Here is a 23,690-nt window from a genome sequence, read left to right as displayed (position 1 = left end):
TCTGGGAGTGGGCAAGGAGGAGGCCTTTCCCGATCACTCCAGGTCTACACCTCCCGGTTCTTTATCATGGGCTCCTCTACCTCCTTGTGGAGAAGATGGCCATAGGAAACCCTCAGTCATTCCTCTAGCTGAGCCCTTGGTGAGAGACTTGTTTCTAGGTCTCAGCTTCTGCCCCTGTAAGCCCTTCTGCTTCCAAGTCTGGCAATTCACGGCCGAGTCCAGGCCATATCTGCCCAGAGTAGACGTGCCACAGAGAAGCAGTGGAGGAAAGAGGAGGGAGGACTAGTCCTTTCTGTACAGGAAGGAGGGGCCCAGGGCTAAGCAGGGACTTCTAGGCCCCTGTCTCTCAGCCTGCAAGCACAGGCTAGTCACTGGAGGACAGATAACAGAGCTAAACAGGAGAAGAATCTGGGGTTGGTTTCTAGGAGCCCCTCAGACTGCTCCTCTGGGAGTGTCTCAGAGCCCTGCATCTCCTCAGAAGACTTACAGAGAGTCAAAGGCTGTGGCCCTCACATCAAGGACTTCCCATGTCCTCTTCACCGCTTTCAGCACTGAGCTGCTTGGATGGTTGGGGCATGGGGAAGGAGCAGATGCCAAGTCCAAGACTCCACAGCCCCCCACCCCTGCCTGGCTTTGGCAGGTCCTTTGCTGGCTCAACTGGTTCTAGGTTCATGCTTGCTTGCAAGACTTCTTTTTTTTTCTTTGTAATGTTCCCGACACCCTTCCTGGCCCCCAGCACTGGCATTCCACATCCTCTCTCTTCCTCCTACTTCTCTGATTCAACTGTCAAATGGTGACACCAAAAAAGAAACACCGTGCACTAGGCACAGGGGTGGCACCTGAGAGGAGGTGGGAGGAGGGGCTGGTGCTAGGGATGGCCCTTTGAGGTCAGGAGGCTTGGGACACCTGTGTTGGTCCTTGGCAGTTAGTCAGGTGACTCTTGGAGCCTCTCCGGGGCTGGCTGATTCTGGCTCCCTCTTCTTTGTAGCCCGTTCTCCTGGGAGGCATAGGTGGGCTTTCCTGAGGAGGAAACTCAGGAGAGCCTGGAGGTGGCTGGCTCTGGTGCCAAGATGAGGTAATAGAAGCAGGAGGCTGGGAATTCCTGTACACTTGTGTACAGTGACTGGAGACTGGGCTCTGCCTTGACTTCCCCACAGGGGTGTTTGCACTAGCAGATAGTGGAGGGGGTGGGAGTGGAGTGGAAAGAAGGCCACCCGCCCTGGGCCAGCTGTTGATTGCAGTCAAGAAAAGGAAGTGAGGATACCACAGGGTTGAGGAGAAGGAAGTAGGAGAAGCCCTCCCCCACAGGTCTGCCCAGTGTCCCCAGTTCACAGTTTTAGCCTACTGGCTGTGAACACACCTCTTGACCCTCATAGATGGGGGCCCAGTGGGGTTCAGAAAGTCAGAGACTGAGCTTCTGGGTAGAGAGCAAAGATGCTGGGAGAAGGGAAGGGAGTTGGTGGGGTGAGTGTCAGTCTAGGATTGAAGCAAGACTCTGAGTCTCTCTCTCTCCCAGGGTGTCTGCTCACCTTCCTGCCCCTCCTTTCCCTGTTCTGCTCACAATGCCGGAGCATCCGTGAAAGCCTGTGGCCAGAGTCTCCACCGTAAGTCTTGGGTGGTACAAGACACGTGTCCTTGTCCTTTATCTGCCCTTTCCTGCTTTCTCTGGAGCAGTCTCTACCTTATCCATGCTGCTGGGACACCCCTGAAGGTGACGCCCCCTCCTCTGCAGGACATTCCCATACCTGGACACCCCTGAAGGTGACGCCCCCTCCTCTGCAGAATGTTCCCATACCTGAACACCTCTGAAGGTGACGCCTCCTCCTCTGCAGAATGTTCCCATACCTGGACACCCCTGAAGGTGACGCCCCCTCCTCTGCAGGATGTTCCCATACTTGGGGTCTGGGGGCACCCTGCTAGCGAACTGCCTTCTCTCACCTCACAGACTTGTCTTTCTGACTGGGCATTAGGTTCTGGTACCTTCAACTTTAGAGGATGTAAAATCATAGTTGGAAGTCAGAGGGACTTGCCTAATAAGCGAACTGGTGCTTAGTGGCGGTGTGACCTTGGCCAAGTTCCTGGGCTTCCCAGAGTCTCAGATTCTCCAACAGCTTTCTTTCTCCCAGGGAAGACAACAGGACAGTAACCCCTTGTGGGACTGAGGCCTCTGAAGCACTTTGCCCACAGACCCAGTGTTTGGAATCACAGACGGGAGAAGCAGGAGAAACGGACTAGGGCGGGGAGCCAGGGAGCCCCACCTGGTGGTGGAAGCTGCATGGGCCTGGGTCTTTGCTCTGTGTCCCTCATCCCTTTTTCCCCTCACCCAGCCAGCCTTTGTCTTTGTACAGAAGTCCCACCGAAAAAGCAGTGGAGACATTCTAGAGGGAGTTACTTCCAGCAGCCCAAAGTGGGCAGAGCCCCTTGCTTCAGAGTGGGCACAGAATGGTGTCTGTGCTTAGATGCTAGCCGGAGTTGGCAGGGGAGGGGCCACAGCAGGGCAAGGTCTCAGCCCACTGGAGTCTTACTCACCTGTGTTCAGTCAGAGATTTCTCTCTCTCTCTCTCTCTCTCTCTCTCTCTCTCTCTCTCTCTCTCTCTGCCCTTGCCACCAGTTCCCATCCCAGGGGCCACAACTGTCCCTAGTGCTCCTGCGATTCCCAAAAGTCCTTTCCCCTGCAGCCCTGGGCAAAGGCTGCTACCCTGTACCATTGCCGGCTGCTTTGGGTGGGTACGAAAAGGATGGAGGACCCTGGTTCTGACCCCTTCCACCTCTCGCACTCCCCCCCTGAGCTGGCCTTCCCAGGGGCCCTCTGGAGAAGCCCTAGGATGCTAGGTGGTTGTTCCCCGAGTGCTCTCATTCCCCTCAGATACCAAGGCAGCTCTTCTTTCTCACCTCTGCAAGCCTGGGCTTGTCCTTGGTAGTGTGGGGGAGAGCTCACCAAGGAGGAGTCCGGAAGACACCCAAAGAGACAGGGTGAGTGGGGTAGAGAGGCGCATGGCATGAAGTCTGAGGAGGCACCCCAGCATGTCCCAGGCTGCATCTCTGTGACAGCTCTCCTAGGTGCCCCTCCCTGACCCAGTTTTCCCCTGCTATCTTTTTGATGCCTGGAGTTGTAAGGACTTTCTCATACCCCTCACCACTGGCGGAGAGGACCAAAGGCCCATGCCAGCTCAGCATATGGGAACTGTGGCTAGTCTTCCCAGGGTGCCAGGAAATAGCCCTGCTCTATCTATGCCTGCTGCCAGGCTCAGTGCCTTGGCAGGATGACTTCAAGCTGAAGGTGATTCCTTTCCTTTCTCCCAAGTTCAGGACCAGAGGAATGGACTTGTCCCACAGTAGCCCCCCACCCCCACCCCGGGACTTTCTATGTCCCTCCCACTGTGTTGTCCTGGATGCAGGCTTATGCACACTGTTAGTCCCCACACACAACACATTACTCCCCCAGCCCCTCGCTGAGTTCTCTCTGCCTTCTCAGTAGAAGCTGGACCGTCGCCTTTTCCTGGCGACCGTCCCCAGTTCGTGGGAGGGAGAGGGGGCGCCCCATTCTCGTCTGCCTGGTAATTATCTTCCTTTAGTGTGGGGGATGCCCAAGGCCTGGCTTCAGGCTGTGGGAGAGCAGAGGAGGAGCCGGAAGAGCAGCCTCCAACAGCTGCCGGGAGGCACCAGGCTAGTTCACACTTGGAAGTTGGGATGCCAGGACCAGCCCTCTGCCTTCCTCTGCCTCCTGGCCAACTCCCTCCACACTGAGAAGGTAGGCTTCAAGATCTAGGGAGGACCCCAAGGGTTTTCTAGGCAGAGGATGTGGCTTTGTCTGTGGGGGTGGCTGCTGGGAGGAGTACATTTTTGCTGAATAGAGAATCTTAAACTGGGCACGGGGGTCGGGGTTGGGGAGCTGCTTTTTTACCCTCTTCTGAGCCTATCTCTCCATCCCCAAGGCTGCTCTAACAGGGTGGGGCTGATAAGAGAGCCTTTTAGGGCCAAAAATCCTCAAGGCTCATGACTAGCTATGAAGAAGTTCTGTCCTCACAGGTCTCTCTTTTGTTAGGACTTTGGGACCCCAACCGTTTGACCACAGGCACTCTCTGCTATGTCTCCTCTGCTCAGATTCTGAATTAAGATGCTCCCGCCCCACCTCTGCCCACTGTGGCTGTTCACAGGGACTCCGCTAGAAGAAACAGAGTGAAGTGTTCCCAGGTGAGGTGGGGTTGGCCAAGGACCAGGTTAGGATGTCTCCTCTACATCTTAGCCAGACTGAGGCCTGAGACAGCTCCCCAGGTTTCCCTGGTTGCTAGTCCCCTTCCCTGCCTCTTTCAGAAGTGCCACACACACACACACACACACACACACACACACACACACACACTCCTACACAGCCTGGAAATTTTGATGAGTCTGCAGTTCTAAGTTTCCAGGACCCCATCCAGACCAGTGGGCGGCTCTGAGGTTTGGGGCTGGACAGAGCTGCGGTGGGGGTAGGGCGGGCAGCAGCCCCTGGTGCTGGGCTAAGGGTAGGCAGAGCTGGTTTCTGAGGCAGGCCTGGGCTCCTTGCTGAAGCAAGATAGGAGGAGTCTTCCATGGTGTTCAGAGTCTCTACCTGTTGGGTTTTTCTGAACACCACCCCCCAGCTCCGCCCCCAGCTTGCTGAGTTCTGGGCTTCCTTCCTAGGGCTCAGAGGTTCAACTCTGCTCCTTCCCTTCCCACGGCTGAGTTGGTGCAGGAGCATCTGGGTGAGCTGCACCAGGTGAGCAGCTGGATCTGGGCGGGTACAGCAGTAGGGCCCGAGTTGTGCTGTAGACCAGGGCTCAGCTGGGTCTCTGCAGTGCCTGTGAGGGCCAGGAGAGGGCAGGGGAGCCAGGTGGGTACTGCTGACCTAAATAGAAGAAATATGGAGAGGGGAGCAAAAGCCCCAGAAATGCCGATTGCTCCCAGAAACTTCCTAGCAGAGAGGACTTGAACTGGGAATGGGAACACCTTTTGCCTTCTCTGCTCAGTTGAGTCAGAAGTGTCAGGTTCAAGTCCAGCTTCTTTCCTCACACACATGGGACCTCAGGTTGGACTCTCTGGATGTCAGCTTCCTCATCTGGGCAGTAAGGGATGTGAGAGATGGCTTCCAGGGGCCAGGAGAGCTCCAGATGCAGCGGATGTACTTCTGTGTCCTTGACTACTAGAACAAGTTAGGCAGACAAAAGGAGCGACACACAGCTGGCTCTCCCACCTTCTGTGTTCAGTATGTCCCTCAGGCCTGCCTTGCCACCTCACCCAAGGCCCAGGGGAGGGAACAAATGGACACCCAGACCTCTTCCAGGGACAGAGTGTGGGGGAGTCGGGCACTTCTGCTGTGTGCTCATTTCAAGGCCACCACTCCTATCAGGCCTCCCCCAAAGCACAGGACGGTTTCCTTCAAGGAGAGGTGGGAGAAGCAGGGACGGAGGTAGGCTTGTGGATCACCTAAGAGTTGCAGTCCCCTTAGGGCCAGGTGTTGCTTCTCTCCCACCTATCAGCCTTACCCAGTCCTGGCCGGGTTAGGGTCGGGATATGCTGTCTGGCACCTGTCCGAAACTCCACCCTTCCCACCCTTGCCCGCCCTCCGGCCCGCCATCAGGGCAAGGGGAGGGTGAGGGGGTGTAGCTCCGCCTTCTGCCTCCCAATGTTGATTCTGCAGACTTCATCAGGATGAGGCCTCTGATTCCGTTCACTGCCCTCCTCTGGCTCCAGGGCCTTTTGGCGGAGGTAAGGTGGGCACGGGTAGGGTGGGGTGGGTGGGCCTGTTCTCCGAGAGCATGTCTAGGCTTCCCAGCTCTCTGTGGGCTCCACAGCTGGTCTGCATTATGGATGAGGGAAGCTGCTTGCTTTCCGTCCAGGCCAGGGTGGAGGCCAGGAGAACAGATTGCTCCAGCCTTCTAGGCTGCTGGCTACTGTCTGCTGGCTGCACAGTGGCCTGCTTTCAGGAAATGTCTCTCCAGTCGTGTGTGGCAGGGGTGGGGTGTGGGAGTCAGGCACAGGGGAACTCCTCTCTCTGGTCTGGATTCTCTCTTTATGGACTTTCTCGGAGATCTGGGCTCCAGAGGCCTCTCCACATTTGCTTCCCTAACTCCCTTTCTTCCTACAGGAAGACGCATGCCCATCCCTGGAAGGGAGCCCAGACAGGGAGGGTGAAGGTAGGTGTCTTCACAGAGAGAGAGAGGTGCTCTAGTGGGCAGTGGTGGGTCATAGGGATAATTTCTCCGCTAGACTATGCCTGTCCCTGGTCCCTGGGCTCACCTTCCTGTTTCAGGGCAGGAGGGGTGCTAGGTGACTAAGTGCATGCACCCCTTTCTCCTAGGTCCACCCCTGAGTGTGAACATCAGCAGCCAGGGAAAGCAGACCAGCCTGTTTCTGAGCTGGATGTTGGCAGAGCCAGATGGGTCTGACTATGCCCTCAGCCTCAGGAGTCTGAACCTCTTGGGCTCTCCAGAAGGGCAGCAGCTTCAGGTTAACACAAATGAGTCCAGTTTTGAGTTCCATGGCCTGGTGCCAGGGAGTCGCTACCAGCTGGAATTGACTGTCCTAAGACCCTGTCGGCAGAATTTCACTGTTACCCTCACTGCCCAAACTGGTAAGACATCTGCAGACTGGGGGTGTGGTCTTACTTGGGGTTGGGGCAGGAGGCGACTGCTCTAGAGGACTGGCAGGGGAGGGGCACAGAGAAAGCAAAGGGGACAACTCCCAGGATGGTGAGCCCTTTGTCCAGACCTCAGCACTTCTCTTGACATTTGGCAGCCCCGTCAGTGGTCCGTGGACTGCAGCTGCATAGCTCTGGGAGCCCAGCCAGCCTGGAAGCCTCATGGAGCGATGCCCCTGGTGATCAAGACAGCTACCAACTTCTCCTCTACCACCTGGAATCACAAACGCTGACATGTAACATCTCAATGTCCCCTGGCATCCTGTCTTACAATTTTGACAACCTCTTGCCAGGTAGTCAGTATGTCTTGGAGGTTATCACCTGGGCTGGCAGTCTCCAAGCGAAGACTAGCATCCACCAATGGACAGGTAAAGTTGGGAGCCAGGCAGGGCCCCAGGGAGCAGCTAGACTGGGGGAGGTGAGAACAATGTTGAGTCTGGAGCCTTGTAGGCAACGTGTCTCAGGGTGTCACAGTGTGGCTAGGTTTCTGGGATCCCTCGTGCGGCTGCTGGTGTGGTTATCTTACTCTAGGGTCCTTTCTGAAGCCGGCTCTGCTCTGTGCATACTTCCTGCAGAGCCTGTGCCTCCAGCTCGCCTAGTACTACGTGCCTTGGATACCAGCAGCCTGAAAGCCTTCTGGAACAGCTCTGAAGGGGCCGCCTGGTTCCACCTGATGCTCACAGACCACCTCGGGGGCACCAACCTGACCGCAGTGCTCAGACGAGGGATCTCCAACCACACCTTCCTTCACCTGTCTCCAGGCACACCTTATAAGCTGAAGCTTTGTGCTGCTGCTGGGCCCCACTGGGTTGTGGGGCCCAACGCCACCGAGTGGACCTGTGAGTGGCAAGGGGACACAATGGATCTGGAGGATTTGTGGCAGCAACTGTCTGGGGGAATGATAGTGGTAATAATGGTTATGATCAGCTGACTCCTCTCCAGGCAGGCTCCCTCTTTCTGGGTATGGTTTCATGGAAGCAAATCCCCCAAAGAACCCAACATAGGTCTTGCTGTCCCATATTACTATAGGCACAGAGGTACAGAGAGAGAGCCCAGATCCAAGGTCATAATGTATATAAGTGCGATGACCCTGAACCTAGGCTGGACACCTGTCTTTGCTACCACGATACCATATTTTGACTCCGAGAACCAGCTGTGTGCTGGCTAACCATTTCTGCTACCTGTTGACTGCATGTCTCTAGGGAAGTTCTTTACCTTCTCTGTATTTTAGTCAGGGCGAGTTGGTGGGAGGTATTGTGTGTAGAATCCCCCCATCACTCTGGCACACGTATGAGCACTTGATGAGTTATTGTTGTTGTTACTGTTGCCCGTGGCCAGTTGGTAGCTGCCACGTCTTGGCATTTATCTGGAGTAGTGTGGAAAACGGCGCTGTCAGTACTCAAGTGAGAGGCTGGCAGGCATGTGGAGAAAGTGGTGAGGGTACAGAGTGAGTTTTCTTACCCGCTGGGTTGACTCCTGTCTCCTTAGATCCCGCCTCCCCACCTGACCTGGTGCTGACCCCTTTGTCTAATGAGCTCTGGGCAAGCTGGAAGGCAGGGCCGGGAGCCCGGGATGGCTATGTGCTGAAGTTAAGTGGGCCAGTGGAGAATACCACTGCTCTGGGCCCTGATGAGTGCAGTGCCGAATTCCCAGGACCCCTGCCTCCGGGACACTACACCTTGGGGCTGAAGGTTCTAGCTGGACCTTATGATGCCTGGATGGAGGCCAGTACCTGGCTGACTGGTGAGTCTGGTTAGAATGGGGCTCAGGCTGGGAGCCCGCAGAGGGAGTCTGCAGCCTGAGGGACAGGAGTCCTCATTTTCTGGAGCCCTTCTTCTTCTCCAGAGGCTGCTGTCCTTCCCAGGGAGAGTCCTGGTGCCAGACTGCGACTTGATGAACTGGAAGCCATCAAGCAGGCTGGGAGGCGGGCACTACTCTACGCTGATGGTGCTCCAGGTCTCCTAGGAAACATCTCTGTGCCCTCTGGTGCCACTCATGTCACTTTCTGTGGCTTGGTACCTGGAGTCCACTACCGGGTGGATATCGCCTCATCTGAGGGTGATGTCACTCAGAGTATTATGGGATACACACGTGAGTGCCAGCATCTGAGGAGGGTCGCTTGAGGGGGAAAGTTAGAGAGAAGGAGAGGCTCAGCAGAGTGGGGTGAGGGCATCACGGGGCTACGACATGACCCCTTGCCAAATTGCTCCCTCTTCAGGTCCCCTGCCACCGCAGTCACTGCAGGTCATTAGCAGGAGCAGCCCGTCTGACCTGACCATTGGTTGGGCTCCAGCACCAGGACAACAGGAAGGCTACAAGTTCACCTGGCATCAGGATGGCAGCCAGGGGTTACCTGGCAACCTTGTTGACTTGGGCCCTAACAATTCCAGCCTGACCCTGAAGTCTCTGGTACCTGGCTCCTGCTACACCGTGTCAGCATGGGCCTGGGCTGGGAACCTCCACTCCAGTTTGCGGAAGATCCACGGCTGCACCCGTGAGTTCCTGCCCTCGGGAGGCTGCCCCACACTGTGCGTGTGGTCTGCTCTCCTCTACGGTCTGCTCTGCTCTCGGGTGGGAGTGAGAATAGAGGCCTCTCCTGCACCTTCCACCTCCTGCCATGTGGTTTGCTAGCCATACCTACCCATCCGCGCGCCCCCTCATTCGGCTGTCTATCCGTGCATCCCTCTATCCTCTTATCCATCCTTCTTACAAATATATATTTAGCGCCTCTCATTTTTTGGTATGGGGTTAGATGTTAAGGCTAAAGATTATGAACAAGTCCAGAAAGGAAGACTTACAAACATGATTCATATTCTGATGATGTACATAATTTTATATACCATATTATAAAAAATAACAAATGTATTAGTAGGAATATGCATGGTGTACCAGTTTGAATCACACAAAACTGTTTTCTTACAGATTAACGTGGCTGAATATCAGGAATTTTATGTGGCTTGACTTGATTTTTTTTTCTCACTCATAGAAGGGGCACCCTGCTTAGGGAGTCAGTCAGGGTTCCCAGAAGAGGAGGGAGACGAACTGAAAAAGAGCCTGCATGGCTAGGCAGGTTGGTTGGAGGGCCCGGGCTAAGCTTGCTCAGAGGCCTGCAGTCTAGAGACATTTGATAGACACCATGTCAGCCCTATCAGTGAATGGCCCTGAAGGGTGAGAGGGCAGGCATTGAACTGGCTGTAGAGGAAGCAAGTGATGTGAACCAGACATGGGCTTAGGGAGCCAACCTACCTCAAGGCAGGAGGCAGGCAGGAGGCTGGGGCAATTGTTGTGTAAGTAGCGTGTGAGTAGCCCCATCTCTGCAAGAGGTTTCCTTGGGAAGGCTAAAAACTGAGCTTCAAGCCTCACGGAGGTTGGAACTTAGCATCGGAGCTTTGGAGCTTGCTTGTGGAAGAGGAATTCACACTCTCCTGAATCTGTCTTTTCCTGTCCTCCCAGGCCCTGCTCCTCCCACCAACCTGAGCCTGGGCTTGTCCACCCAGCCTGCAGCACTGAGGGCTTCCTGGAGTCACCCGCCAGGTGGCAGGGATGGCTTCCAGCTGCGGCTTTACCGGCTGAGGCCCCTGGCACTTGAAAGCGAGATGCTCCTGTCGCGGGAGGTCCAGAACTTCTCCTGGGCCCAGCTGACGGCAGGCTCTGAGTTCCAGTTACACCTGGCTACCCTGTGGGGGTCCGAGGAAAGTAGCAGTACCAACACGACAGGCTGGACACGTGAGTGACCCCTTTGGGTTCCCAGGGACCCTGAGCCTGTGAGAAGGAAGCTAGGGCTGTCTGCGGAGTCGGTCACCTGATTCTGAGGCACTAGGAAGCTCCTCATAAGCCCTTCATAGGGACTCCTACACTTGTCCCTTGTCCAGTGCCACACCGGTCTCCAGAAGCCCACCTCTAGCTCTGCCTGGGCTGTGAACCATTAGTAGCAATAGCGATAGTATTCGCTGGGCACCTTGCAGATTGTCCCACCCATCCCTGCTCTCTTGTGTGCTTGCTGTGATTCAGCTCTGGATTCAGAGGTCAGAGAACTGAGGCCCAGGGAGAAGGCAACTTTTCCTAGTCTCTTTAACCTGCTAAGGGGAGTCGGGATTTTTGTCCAGGCAGTATGAACAGAATAGAAGCTTCCTGCCACAGTCAACCCCAGCCCTACATAGTAGGGGAGACACAGAAACACAGAGTATATGAGAAGCACCCCAAAGACATCCCAGGGCCTGTAGAACCGGGTATGGAAGCCCCCCTTTCACACCAATCTGATTTCTTGGGCTTGTTCAGCCTGCAGAGATCTTAGGGGCAAAGATAGTTGGGACCTCCTATTTCCAGCACAACCTTCTCCACAAGGGACTCTCCAGGCCTGCCTGTGTCTTCCCTTTTACCTCCCCTCTGTCCCCTGGGACACTATTACTGTCCTTTAGACTTCCCCTAAGGGCTGCGGGACCTCAGACATCTGGGGGGAGCTAGGTAGAAGTCTGGCTTGGATGCCAGGGAACCTGGCTTCTAGCTGTTGCTTGGCTCTGAGAACAGGTCTTTACTCTCCCTGAGCCTCAGTTTCCCTGTCTGTGAAGAGGGGTGTTACTGTGTGACTAGGCTAAGATCATATGCCAGGCTTTGAGGGTGAGTGAGACAGTGTCTAGGTCCTGTGGACACACGGGTTTTCAAGCTCCCAGAGGGAAGTGGCAGGGCTTGTCCCTACTGCAGTGGTAGGTCTGCTTCAGAGGCTAGCCAGCTTGCCTGCTGCCCTAAACTACACTGAACTCTTAGGCTCTGGGGCAAAGGATGGAGGGAGGGGGACAACCTTTTTGGGAGGAGACATTTAATTTAGATTATTTTATCTCTATCTGTGCCCCCTGCTTGTTCTCCCTGCAGCCCCTTTAGCCCCCACAATGGTAAATGTGACTGGTGAGGCTCCCACTCAGCTCCAAGCATCCTGGGTCCATGCTCCTGGGGGCCGCAACAGCTACCAAGTGACCCTATACCAGGAAGGTGCCCGGACAGCCACCAGCATCGTGGGGCCCGAGGCAGACAGCACAAGCTTTTCGGGTTTGACTCCTGGCACTAAGTACAAAGTGGAGGTCATCTCCTGGGCTGGGCCCCTTTTTGCCACAGCAGCCAATGTCTCTGCTTGGACACGTGAGTAGGGTGTGGAAAGGCATTGGGGGAGGGGACCCTGGACATATTAGCTCCGTTTGAGTCCCTTGTCTCAACTCCACACCAAAGGCCTTGAATGAGGTTGGCCAACCCCAGCACCGTGTGAGGCATTCTCAGGACTAGGACCAGGGGCCTGGCTGACATGCTGCTTTCTCTCCACAGAACCACTCACACCCAATGAGTTGCTCGTGTCCATGCAAGCAGATAGTGCTGTAGTTAGCCTGGCCTGGCCCAGCGGCCCGTTGGGCCAGGGGACATGCCAAGCCCAGCTCTCAGATGCTGGACACCTCTTGTGGGAGCAACCCCTGTCACCAGGCCAAGACCACCTCATGCTGAGGCACCTCACGCCAGGACGCACCGTCTTGATGTCTGTGAAGTGTCAGGCAGGGCCGCTGCAGGCCTCCACTCACCCTGTGGTGCTATCTGTGGGTAGGTCTTGTGTCTTAAGGGGAGGGTAGTAAGCCTGGGAGGCTTGGTCTTCTGCTCCGAGTCACCTGCTTCTCCCAGGCAGATGTCTCGTCTACCTCTGCCCTGACTTCCCTGACTTATGCCTCCTATGCCTCTCCAGATGGGCAATGATCCCCCCAAAGACAAGTTGTTTCTCCGTGAAGCTGATGTTCCTTCTGTGGGCATAAATGCCAGTCCTTTGTGCCTTCTGGGTTGGAGAGCCCCTGGACCCCTGGTATTCTCTTAGAGGACTCTGATACCCTATGATGTGAGCTTTTTGTTCCCTCAGAGCCTGGCCCCGTGGAAGACGTGCTGTGCCGGCCTGAGGCCACCCACCTGGTCCTGAACTGGACGATGCCTGCTGGAGATGTGGGTGCCTGCCTGGTGGTGGTAGAGCAGCTGGTCGGGGGAGGGAGCGGTCACTTTGTCTTCCAGGTCAACACCACGGAGGATGCTCTCCTGTTACCCAATTTGATGCCAGCCACTTCCTACCGCCTCAGCCTCACTGTGCTGGGCAGGAATAGCCTGTGGAGCCGGGCAGTCACCCTGGTGTGCACTACTTCCACTGAGGGTAGGAACTTCTACCACTTTCTGTTCACATAGACCCAGTCATGGTCCCCTGGGGCTTTCCCTCTGCTGAGCCTGGCTGCCTGGGGCTCTCCTTGCCCATAGACTTGCCCTTCCTCTGACCTCTGTCTTGTATTTTGGAGCATCACGCTCTGGTACCCTAACCCGAGAACCCCTCCAGGCCCTATTTAATGGTTCACTACCCATTTGTTATCAGGTGCCATGAGAGGTGCTGGGTAGAGGAAGGCATGGCCTGGAAGGATGGGAGGTGCCGTGTCAAGGCCTCTCTTTCCCCCTTCTCTGTCCCCAGTTTGGCACCCCCCTGAGCTAGCTGAAGCCCCCCAGCTGGAGCTGGGGACAGGGATGGGCGTGACAGTCACACGTGGCATGTTTGGCAAAGATGACGGGCAGATCCAGTGGTATGGCATAATTGCCACCATCAACATGTCATGTGAGTCCTGGGCCTGGAAGGGTTGGAGAGAGTCAGGCAGGGGAGGCTGGTCCAGGGCCATAACAGAACAGGGCCTTGGTTGTTACTGAGGGTAAGAGTGGTGTTAGGTTGGGAGTAGGGGTGCATATTAATGAAACAGGAGAGCCGCCTGACCTACTGCCCACCTTGCCCTGCCTCTTCCCTGCTCCTTTTCAGTGGCCCGACCTTCCCGGGAAGCCATTAACCACACGTGGTATGACCACTACTATGGAGGACGTGACTCCTATCTGGCTGTGCTGTTCCCCAACCCCTTCTACCCAGGGCCTTGGGCTGTGCCAAGATCCTGGACAGTGCCTGTGGGTATAGAGGACTGTGGCCACACCCAGGAGATATGCAATGGGCATCTCAAGCCAGGTTTCCAGTATAGGTGAGGGCTAGGGCTGCAGGGAGGGGGTTCCTCTAAACCCCACTTTGGGATCATGCTCTTTCTACAATAGATAGAACAGACTCACAAACAGAATGCAAGTGTTAGTCCACAAGGGTCCATAGTTATCCGCATCAGTTTTCCTGGCATCAACGCAAAAAAGGAGAGCCTCGCCTGTTACCTGGTTCTTTTGTTAAAATGAATTGGGAGATGAGGTTCTTTGGGGACTTTCAGGGAAAATCCAAGGCTCTTCAGGTCCCTATATCTAGAGCTACCAGCTGCTTTCGGGACAGGCCAGCAGTGTTCTGCATAGGGTGATGGGGAACAGGTTGTCCAACTCCTCAACAGGGCAGGATGGAAGCTAGCTAGCCGAGGTGGCCATTGCTGTTTCTCAGTCAGGGTTTCCTCTTGGCTGCTTCTTCTCGGCGTGATGTCTGCTTCTTTGTCCCAGATTCAGTGTCACAGCCTTCAGTAGGCTTAACCTTCCTGAGACCATCATCACCTTCTCGGCCTTCTCAGGTAGGCCTGGCACGTGGCTAGGTTCTGGCTAGACACTGGAGATGGACAGGAGGGGTGCTGGTACCCCTCTGCTGAAGTCGGAGGTGGGAGGGACCAAGCTTAGGCTCCTTGGGGTCAATGCTACCTAGCAGTTTTGGGGACCAGAACTTCAGTGAGGTGCACTAGATGGGGGCTAGGAGCAAGTGTGGGAGAAGAACCTAGTGAGGGGGTTGTGACTGTGCATAGTCCCTGGTACCTCTCTGTGTCATTTTCTGCAACTGGCTACTCCCAGAACCCCTGTGTTCAAGGACAGTTATGTCCAGAAGGAACCTCAGGGGAGACTCCAGTGCATCCAAACAGTATTTCTAACTTAGAATTTCCTGGTAGGTACATTGGAAGCTAAAAAGAAAGAGGTGGCTGTGTGTGGTGACCTACGCCTTTAATCCCCACCCCCAACCCAGAGGTAGAAGCAGGCACCTCTCTAAGCTTACCTTGATCTGCCCAGTTCCAGGCCAGCCAGGGCTTTGTATTTGAGACCCTGTTTCAACAAATAAACAATAACAACAACAGGGCTGGAGAGATGGCTCAGAGGGTAAGAGCATTGCCTGCTCTTCCAAAGGTCCTGAGTTCAATTCCCAGCAACCACATGGTGGCTCACAACCATCTGGAATGAGGTCTGGTGCCCTCTTCTGACCTGCAGGCATACACACAGACAGAATAGTGTATACATAATAAATAAATATTTTAAAAAACAACAACAACAAAAACCAACAACAGGAGACAAACACAATTTTTATTTTCTACTAAAAGCAACATTTAGTTTTAGTAACTGTTTTATTTAAGTCAGAATATTTAAAAATAAGTTAATGTTTCAAAATATCAATTAAAAGGTGATTGAGAGACAGAGTGGGGATATGCTTGTCTAGGCTGGATGCTGAGTCCTAGGTGGATCCCTAGCTCTCAATAGAAGAGTGCCGTGGACCATACCAGTAATCCTAGCACTTGGAAGGTGGAGGTAGGAGAATTAGGAGTTTAAGGCCATCCTCAAATAGTTGGTTGGATCTCGTCCTAGGATACTTGAGGCTCTGTTTAAAACAAACAAACAAAAAACAAAGTGAAAACCAAGCAAATAAAAACTACTGATATCTTTTCCATATTTCCCCCGAGCCTTTGACCTCATGTGTGCTCACAGTGCACAGATCTTAAATTGGTGGCTGCTGGCTATTGTAGCAGGTGACAGTTCTAGAAGGTACAGGAGGCCTGGCCTTCAACCCCATTCCCCTTGAGGGTGTTAGGGAGAGTCTCTGGAGTATGGCTAGGCATTAGAAGAAAGGCTGTATGTTTGCCTGTTCTCACCAACCCCAGACAGACATTTCTGGGCTCAGTTTGGTATCTGGGACTTCTGGGAGTGTAGAGAGATATCATTACATGCACTCTCTGTCTAGAGCACTGGTTCTCAAGCTTCCTAATGCTGCAGCCCTTTAATACAGTGCCCCATGTTGTGGTGACCCCCAACCATAAGATTAGTTTGTTTCTACTTCATAATTGTAGCTTTGCTACTGGTATGAATTACATATAATCTAAGTATCTGATATGTGGGTCGTGACCCACAGGTTGAGAACCTTTGATATAGCAGGACCAAGTCCAGGAGAAGCTGGAATGGCCTTCAGGGTCCATTGGGAAGTTGCCATGTCCTTACCTTCTACAGAGCCCCAGGCCAGCGTCTCTCTGGTGGCAGTGCCCCTGCCGGTGCTGATGGGGACTGTGGCGGGCTGCATCTTCATTGTGTGTGCAGTGCTGTGTTTGCTGTGCTGGTGGCGCCTGAGAGGACCAAGGTGAGGAGGAGGCAGGTGGGGCCGGGAAGCCCAGTGTGACCCATAGCCCTCCATTGCCTCCTATTCGCCTCTCCACTGTCACAGGCCGGAGAAGGATGGTTTTTCCCACGAGCTGATGCCTTACAACCTGCGGTGAGTGCATTGAAACATGCTTCTTCCCAACGATGCTGCAGCAGCATGGCCCTGCGGCACAGCCTGCTAGTGGCTCTGCCAAGCTCCCTGGGGCTGCACCAGACAGGGGGCTCTAGTCTTTGTTGACCAGCCCCCCATCTCTTCTCAGGCTCCTCAACACTGCTCCTCTCTTTCAGTTCTTCTGCTTTTTCCTCCTGTCCAAACTTACTGTAGAAGTCAAGGCTTTCAGAGATAGGACCAAGGAGTGGGGAGCTATGAGGTCGCAGGCCAGAGACCCAGAGAAGGGTCTGAAGGCATCTGCTGACAGAACTCCCCCTAGTGGGGACAGGCCAGTCTTGCTTGTATTAAGGCTTTTATCTGCTTGGGCAAGGCCCCCTCACATAGGAGCATCACCTGCTTGACCTGCACAGCTGTAACTTTCAAAGAGGACCGGGAAGATGGCTCAGTGGATAAGGCACCTGCTATGGGAGAGTGGCAGCTGGGGATCAGGTGGGCATGGTGGCCCGCATTGCAGAGATCAGAAGGGGGCGATGAGACCCGAGGAGCAAACTGGCTAGCTAGAATGGCCAACGTGGGGAACTCTGGGTTCATTTGAGAGACACTGACTCGGGAGGGTGACCGAGAATGACATCTGATCTTAGCTCCGTGTGACTGCATGTTTATACTTGCCAAAAAAGGGCAAAAGATTAATATCATCTAAAGACAAATAAGAGTTGGTCGGACAAATTAAATGTTAGTCTCACCCACAAATGTCTTCAGAGCATCCAGAATAATTTTTAACTATAATTCAGACACCATGACCCGGCCAAGGTGGTACATAGATTAAACATCGCACGCCCCTCCTCCAGACCTGGCTATCTGGCTTTCTGACAAACCATGTGGACCTTAAAAATACCCTATTTTGTTGAAAAATACATTATAGAAGGCAAAGCAATAAATACACTTTAAAAGGTGAAGTGAAACCTGGAAAAACTATGTGGATTGAATCAGGTTGAATCAGGCCAGCTCTCTTTTCCTCATATTGACTTCCTGTTGAACTGACCTCATGTAGGCCTGCCATGTGTAGGCCCTAGTTTTGATCCCCAATGCCAAAGAAACTCCAAAATAAACAAGCAGTCAGCTGTGGCCCCTGGCATATGTATGTATGAACTTCCGGCCTCTGGCCTGTCTCCCTTGCTGCTCCTGGCATACATATATATGAACTTCCGGTCTCTGGCCTGTCTCCCTTGCTGCTCCTGCTTTCATTTTACCTCACTATGGGCTTGTGGGCCTGCTGGGTCCTAGAGAAGCTTTCTGTTCTACACAGGGAGGGCAGGGCAGTCCAGGATCTGCATGTCAGGTGCCCGTCTTCCCCGTGGCCACATTGTACAGCTAGTTCTGCACCTGTCTCCCAGGGCGGGGTAGGGCAGGGCTCTGCACACCCAAAGCTGGCGTCTGTTCCCTTCTTCTTCTGCCAGGCGGACCCATCGGCCCATCTCCATCCATAGCTTCCGGCAAAGCTATGAGGCCAAGAGTGCACATGCACACCAGGCTTTCTTCCAGGAATTTGAGGTGAGTCCTGTGTCACCCAGTACTCCAAGGAGGGAGGACCAGGGCATCTAGGCTGGGCTGGACCTGCCTTCCAGCCTCATTCTCACCATCCTTACCCTGTCTGCTGTGGGGTGAGATGGGTCTGCCTCAGCCACTAGGACTTGCCTTGCCTTCACAGGAGCTGAAGGAGGTAGGCAGGGAGCAGCCCAGACTAGAGGCCGAGCATCCTGACAACACCACCAAGAACCGGTACCCACATGTGCTACCCTGTGAGCAAATACTGGGAGCAGGAGGGAGGCTGTGGGCAGCAGGTTAGAGCTCAGCCCTAAGCAGGGGCTACCTGTGCTGGTTCCAAGTGTGTATCATCTACTCTCTGCAGATGACCACTCGAGGGTCAGATTGGCCCAGCTGGCAGGAGAACCTCATTCTGACTACATCAACGCCAACTTCATCCCTGTAAGGGCACCTGCAGGCCTGGGGACATTCTTATTGGGACACTGTCTTGTGCTAGCTGTGCAGTTTGTTTAGGACTATCACCAGCCCATATTTCTTTAGGCTAATCTGGCAAGTGTTTGGAGGAGGTCTGCTGTGTGCCAGGCTCTATTCTGGGCCCTCAGGAGGCAGAGTGGTTTAACTATATACAAAACTGCAAAGGAGCCCGTGTGTGTGTGTGTGTGTAGCCATCAGACTACAGAGTGGAGTGTCAAGTGGTGGGAGGTGGGTGTGAAATGGATGAAGTAAAGCCTTGATTATTATTACCCTGAAGGCTTTGATTTCATTTGCCAGGCAACGGCAGCCATGGAAGACTTAAGTATGTGTATATACTCAATATATATATTTACACATACAATACACACACAGTTTAGCTTTAGGAAGATTGGTCTGGAGCTAGACATGGTGGCACACTCCTCTAATTCCAGCACATGGGAGACTGAAGCAGGAGAATTGAAAGTGTGAGGAAGTTTGAGTTACATCATAAATCACTGTCTCTAGATAACAAAGTCACTCCCAGCTTAGGGAGGAGGATGGCTGGGCAGACTGTTTCTAGCAGGTCAGGATCTTGTATTTCCATGTATGTTTTTCTTACCCCTTCTAAGTGGAACACGGGTGGTGGCAGTGTCCTTCAGATCATCCTCCATGATCACATTTCCTTTAGGTCATACGTGATCATATCCAGTGCTGGATGTTTGACGGTAACATGTCTGGTAACATGCCTGTGCCCTGTTCCTCACACCTTAGGGCTACAGCCACCCACAAGAGTTCATCGCCACTCAGGGGCCCCTCAAGAAAACTGTAGAGGATTTCTGGCGGCTGGTATGGGAGCAGCAAGTTCAAGTCATCGTCATGCTGACTGTGGGCATGGAGAACGGGCGGGTGAGTGTCCTGCAGCTTCCCAGAATGGCCACCAGGTGGCATATATCCTTCTTGCAGGAACCCTCCCTAGTACCATCTTCAGGCATGCAAGCCAGAATGGGGCTAGGAGTTAGTAGGGAATTCTCAGGATCACCTAAGATGGGGAAATATGGGGAAGGACCAGGTTCATGAGTTCTCGGCTTGATTTGGTTCCCTCTGGTCAGTGCAGGGCAGAGAAGGCTCCTCGGTGAGCCCAGGGCCACCTCCTCTGTGCTGTGCCTGTACAGTGCTGGCCCAGAGCAAACAGAGGCAGTTAAGTGTGTCCTCCTGTTAAGGCAATGATGAAGGGGCAGACAGCTCCTAAGTCAGGACCATACAGTTTCCCCAGGAAGCCGCAGACAACACTGAGTCCCAAGAGGGCTGTCAAGGTACCGTAGTGCAGCCAGAGGACGGAAGTTTCTGGAAGAGATGGTCTCAGAGCTAAGTGGAAGCAAAGAGCAGAATTCCATTAGAATGGGGGGGGGGGACAAAAAGATGAGTGGGGTGGTTGAGACTGGGTATACTGACAAGCCTTGATGTAAAAGCATGCTTCTTCTCTCAAACCCCCTCACCCTAGGTGCTGTGTGAGCACTACTGGTCAGCCAGCTCCACCTCTGTCACCCATGGTCACATCACCATCCACCTCCTGGCAGAGGAGCCTGAGGAGGAGTGGACCAGGAGGGAATTCCAGCTGCAGCATGTGTGTGCCCAAGGGACAGGGTGGTGGTAAAGGCATAAAAACTGAGACTCCCCTCTCCCGGTCCTCATGGTCTCTCCAATGAAGATCACAAGTTCTTGGTCTTGGTGACTGGCCAGGGTAGCGTGTGGGGAAGAAGTAGAAAGACATACATACAATGAAGACTAAAGACTGAGCCAAGGTCACACCAATGCAAAGAAAGAGTAGGTTCTTCTACCTCGTGTTCAGCTCAGAGGTCCCTGCTCACTCCAACCTGTGACCTCTTAGAGCAGGAGAGCCGGACACTACAATGCCTCTCTGTCTGGTCACCTTTGGGAAGCAGAGATAGACCAGGAGACTAGAGCAGGGTCAAAGGTCCATGCTGGGGCAAGGACAATGTTACTGTATCTATGGCCCTCCATTTGAAGCAGGAGCTGACCTCCACCTTTAAAGAATTGGTGAGGAAGGTTTCCTGGGGCTAGGAAAAGGTTAAGGAAATCAGCACGGCCCTCCCCCACCATCCTCAGGGTGTCCAGCAAAAGCAGCGGCAGGTGAAGCAGCTACAGTTCACTACCTGGCCAGACCACAGTGTCCCAGAGGCTCCCAGCTCCCTGCTCACGTTTGTGGAACTGGTACGGGAGCAGGTGCACATCACTCAGAGCAAGGGACCCACCTTGGTGCACTGCAGGTGAGGACAGGTGGGTGGGGTGGAGGGCCTGCCTGGCCTTGAGTGGGGGAAGGGCTCTGGGTTTGGAGGAGCCCGTCGTACTTAGCTCTTCAAGGGTTGTCCCTACAGCGCGGGCGTGGGCCGGACAGGCACTTTTGTGGCTCTTCTGCGGCTACTGCAGCAACTAGAGGAAGAGCAGATGGTTGATGTGTTCAACACCGTGTACATTCTTCGACTGCACCGGCCCCTCATGATCCAGACACCGGTGAGGCCCCTGTGCACTGGGCTCGGCAACTTAGACCCAAAGGAGTGGAAGGCGGTAGATGGCCTCACAGGAGCAGGAAAAAAGGTTCCTGGGGCGTGTAGAAGAGTCTGGAGTGAGGGACAGTCCTAGACGACCATCTTATCTGGATTGCCACTTTCCTTTCTGTAAAAGGAGAGAAGGGACTGGCCCCTGCCACCCTCGACACTGTGGGCGACTCAGGGAAGGTTCCCTAAAGGATCTCTAGTCCCACATCCCTGCCTGGTGGGTTGGGGCCAGGACTATTTCCCTCCTGGACCAAGGCCACTTACTAGGCCAGTGCCTCTCTCTGCAGATTCAGTACATCTTCCTGCACCGTTGTCTGCTCCACAAGATTCTGGAAGGGCCCTCTGACACCTCAGAGTAAGTCAGCTACCTTCCGGGCACTGGTGTCCTGTGCACTCCTACTAGGGTCCGGGCTCTGGTGCGCCGACTCAGCAGAGACCACTGGAAGCAGGGGCTGGATAACCAAGTCCCTTCTCCCTCCTCCAGCTCCGGCCCCATCTCTGTGCTGAATTTTGCACAAGCTTGTGCCAAGAGAGCAGCCAATGCCAATGCTGGTTTCTTGAAAGAGTACAAGGTACACTTGGGGCCAAGGAGTGAGTGACAACGCGGGGGGGGGGGTCAGTCCTCCCTGGCCAACTTCACCTTGTCTATCTCTTTCCCAGCTCCTGAAGCAGGCCATCAAGTATAAGACTGGCTCTCTGATGCCCCCTCCTGGCTATAATCAGAACAGCGTTGTCCCGGGTAAGTCTGGGTACAATGTTGGGTGCGGTGGAGCAAATGTCTAGTGGAGACCACTTGAACCCTCACCATCCTTCCGCAGGTGATCGTTCTCAGATCTCCCTGGTGGAGGAGAGCCCTACTGACAACATGCTGGAATCCTGGCTCTTCCCTGTGAGATGATGCTGATCTTGTAACCCTATCACTGGCCCTCTGATCATTAGTGCTTTCTGGGCGGGGGGGGGGGGGGGGGGCGAGGGGGGGTATGGGGTAGGGGAGAAGGTCTGGGTCCTAGGGGCTCCCGCAGCAAGAGCAAGCAGTGGGGCGTCCAGGAGACACCTTAATCCCTGGGAACCAACAAGCTGTGATCTGCAGGGTGGGCCGTGCGGTCGGGACCACGTGGTGCTGACTGGCTCTGCAGGACCGAAGGAGCTCTGGGAACTGGTGTGGGAGCACGGAGTCCACGTGCTGGTCTCCCTGGGCCTGCCTGATGCCAAAGAAAAGGTGAGGGGTCCAGGGGTAGGATGTGTGGCTCCAGGAGTGGGACAGAGGAAGGGGGAGTATGTGGTATTGTTTGACACCCGGCATGGGCAGAGATCATGGAAGCTGACTGAGAGGCCTGCTTTGGTTCCAGCCGCAAGACTTCTGGCCGATGGAGATGCAGCCTGTTGTCACAGGCATGGTGACGGTGCACAGAGTGGCTGAGAGCAACACGGCTGGGTGGCCCTGTACCCTCTTCAGAGTCATACATGTAGGTGCTGAGACCACAGGGCATAGTGTGGAAGGCGGTGATAATGAGATTCCCATCCTGCTCCCCCCCTCGCCCCCGCCTGCTACCCTCCCCAGCACTAATGTTGACCTTGCCCTTGCTCCAGGGAGAGAGTGGAATTGAGAGGCAGGTTCAACGCTTGCAGTTTCCATTCTTGGAGTCTGGGTGCGAGCTCCCAGCTACCACCTTACTGCCCTTCCTAAATGCTGTGGGCCAGTGCTGCTCCCGCGGCAAGAGCAAGAAGCCAGGAACCCTGCTCAGCCACTCCAGGTGCTGTAAAAAAACGCCATGCGCATGCGTTAACTAGGGTTATGGGTCAAAGGGTAGTCTCCCAAGGCCCCTGTCTTCTCCGCTCCATTCCCAGGGATTTGGTAGGGTTCTAACTGGCTGATAAACTAAGTACCTAGCATTCTTTCCCAGTTCTTGGAACTAAATTTGGTTTCCCCGTGTCTCCAGACACTGCCCCATTCCCAGAGGTCCCACGTCTAACTCTAGTCAATTACAGCAAGGGCACAAATCAGCTGGGCACCTTCTTGGCCCTGGAACAGCTGCTACAGCAAGCAGGGACCGAGTGCTCTGTGGATGTCTTCAATGTGGCCCTGAAGCAGTCGCAGGCCTGTGGCTTCATGACCCCAACGCTGGTGAGAAGCAAACGGGGTGGAGGTGGGGACTTACTGTGAAAGGGTTCAAAGATGGGAAGGTTCTGGTAACCCCATTCAGGTCACCACTAGGTGGCTCTGTGGACTCCCGCCCCCCCCCCCCCCCCCGCCCGCCCACGCCCTTTCCAGATGCAGTAGGGGTTAGGAGACCCTTGGGAGCTTTTCTCGGTCAGATCTGGGCAAGCAGGTGATACACCTTGTCCATGTCTCCCCTCAGGAGCAGTATATCCATCTCTACAACTGTCTGAACAGTGCACTACGGAACGGGCTGCCTTGAGTTGGGGGGTGCTCTGTGTCCTACTTGGCATCATGTCCCAGCAAATCCACCCAGGCCTGGCTTCTCTGGGAGAGCAGCCCCTACTGGACCTCATGCTGTGAAAGGGCAGAGACAGGAAATAAAGACACATGGTCAAACTCATGGTTATATTCCGTTTCTCCATCCTTCAGCCTGGGGCCAGGATAAGAGCTGGGGCCTGGGTCTAGCTGAGCCGGCTGACCTGCAGCTGGCATGCTCTTGGCTTTTCCCTGGTGTCCCCTCATCACTAACCTTCTGCTTTGCCGTGTATTCAGGGTTCAGCCTTTTTACCCACAGCATCCTGTACCGCTAAGCCCAGATCTGGGGCCCATTCACTCATTGTTTGCCACCCCAAATGTGTAGGAATTATTTTATTTTTTATCCCTCATCTTGTGCCACCTTACCCCCTAGTCTATCTGCCAGTCTCCAGGGGCCATCTTCAGCCACCGCAGGCTCCTTGCCAGAGTAGAGGTGCTACAGTCATATTGTGACTTTAAGGAATCAGAGGTGGCTCTGGTCAGACCTGCCAAGCT

At 54.4% G+C, this 23,690-nt stretch overlaps 1 protein-coding gene across 2 annotated transcripts; it reads left to right on the top strand.

Moving 5' to 3' along the window:
* The first annotated feature begins 4,107 nt into the window (after positions 1-4,107).
* On the top strand, positions 4,108-23,269 carry LOC142858589 (receptor-type tyrosine-protein phosphatase V-like). Of its 2 annotated transcripts, none has more exons than XM_075988040.1 (35): positions 4,108-4,194; positions 4,666-4,741; positions 5,663-5,730; positions 6,110-6,158; positions 6,323-6,595; positions 6,760-7,029; positions 7,237-7,500; positions 8,150-8,404; positions 8,507-8,752; positions 8,880-9,155; positions 10,115-10,387; positions 11,531-11,794; positions 11,975-12,241; positions 12,549-12,830; positions 13,137-13,277; positions 13,473-13,683; positions 14,132-14,199; positions 15,887-16,013; positions 16,098-16,145; positions 17,603-17,696; positions 17,854-17,944; positions 18,055-18,131; positions 18,915-19,049; positions 19,645-19,767; positions 20,271-20,431; positions 20,540-20,675; positions 21,007-21,074; positions 21,204-21,291; positions 21,380-21,458; positions 21,538-21,608; positions 21,810-21,938; positions 22,069-22,185; positions 22,310-22,473; positions 22,660-22,844; positions 23,080-23,269. In XM_075988040.1, the coding sequence occupies exons 3-35, from the start codon at positions 5,674-5,676 to the stop codon at positions 23,238-23,240; spliced, it is 5,250 nt and encodes a 1,749-aa protein (XP_075844155.1). In that variant the 5' UTR covers positions 4,108-4,194; positions 4,666-4,741; positions 5,663-5,673; the 3' UTR covers positions 23,241-23,269. The 2 variants fall into 2 exon arrangements, with proteins under 2 accessions (XP_075844155.1, XP_075844156.1); XM_075988041.1 differs by having other exon boundaries at positions 22,709-22,844; positions 23,080-23,232.
* Positions 23,270-23,690: the final 421 nt, after the last annotated feature.

This window comes from Microtus pennsylvanicus, chromosome 10 (assembly GCF_037038515.1).
Source record: "Microtus pennsylvanicus isolate mMicPen1 chromosome 10, mMicPen1.hap1, whole genome shotgun sequence".
Lineage (NCBI taxonomy): Eukaryota > Metazoa > Chordata > Mammalia > Rodentia > Cricetidae > Microtus > Microtus pennsylvanicus.
Note: the sequence above shows the minus strand (reverse complement) of the source record. Positions and strands in the feature narration are given on the sequence as shown.

What these genes read in the sequence shown, in the direction of transcription:
- LOC142858589 (XM_075988040.1), top strand. Translation starts at nt 5,674, where the DNA reads ATGAGGCCTCTGATTCCGTTCACTGCCCTCCTCTGGCTCCAGGGCCTT. An exon ending in TCCAGGGCCTTTTGGCGGAG is followed by an intron (nt 5,731 to 6,109) that starts GTAAGGTGGGCA and finishes TTCTTCCTACAG; the next exon opens with GAAGACGCATGCCCATCCCT. An exon ending in TAGCATCCACCAATGGACAG is followed by an intron (nt 7,030 to 7,236) that starts GTAAAGTTGGGA and finishes TACTTCCTGCAG; the next exon opens with AGCCTGTGCCTCCAGCTCGC.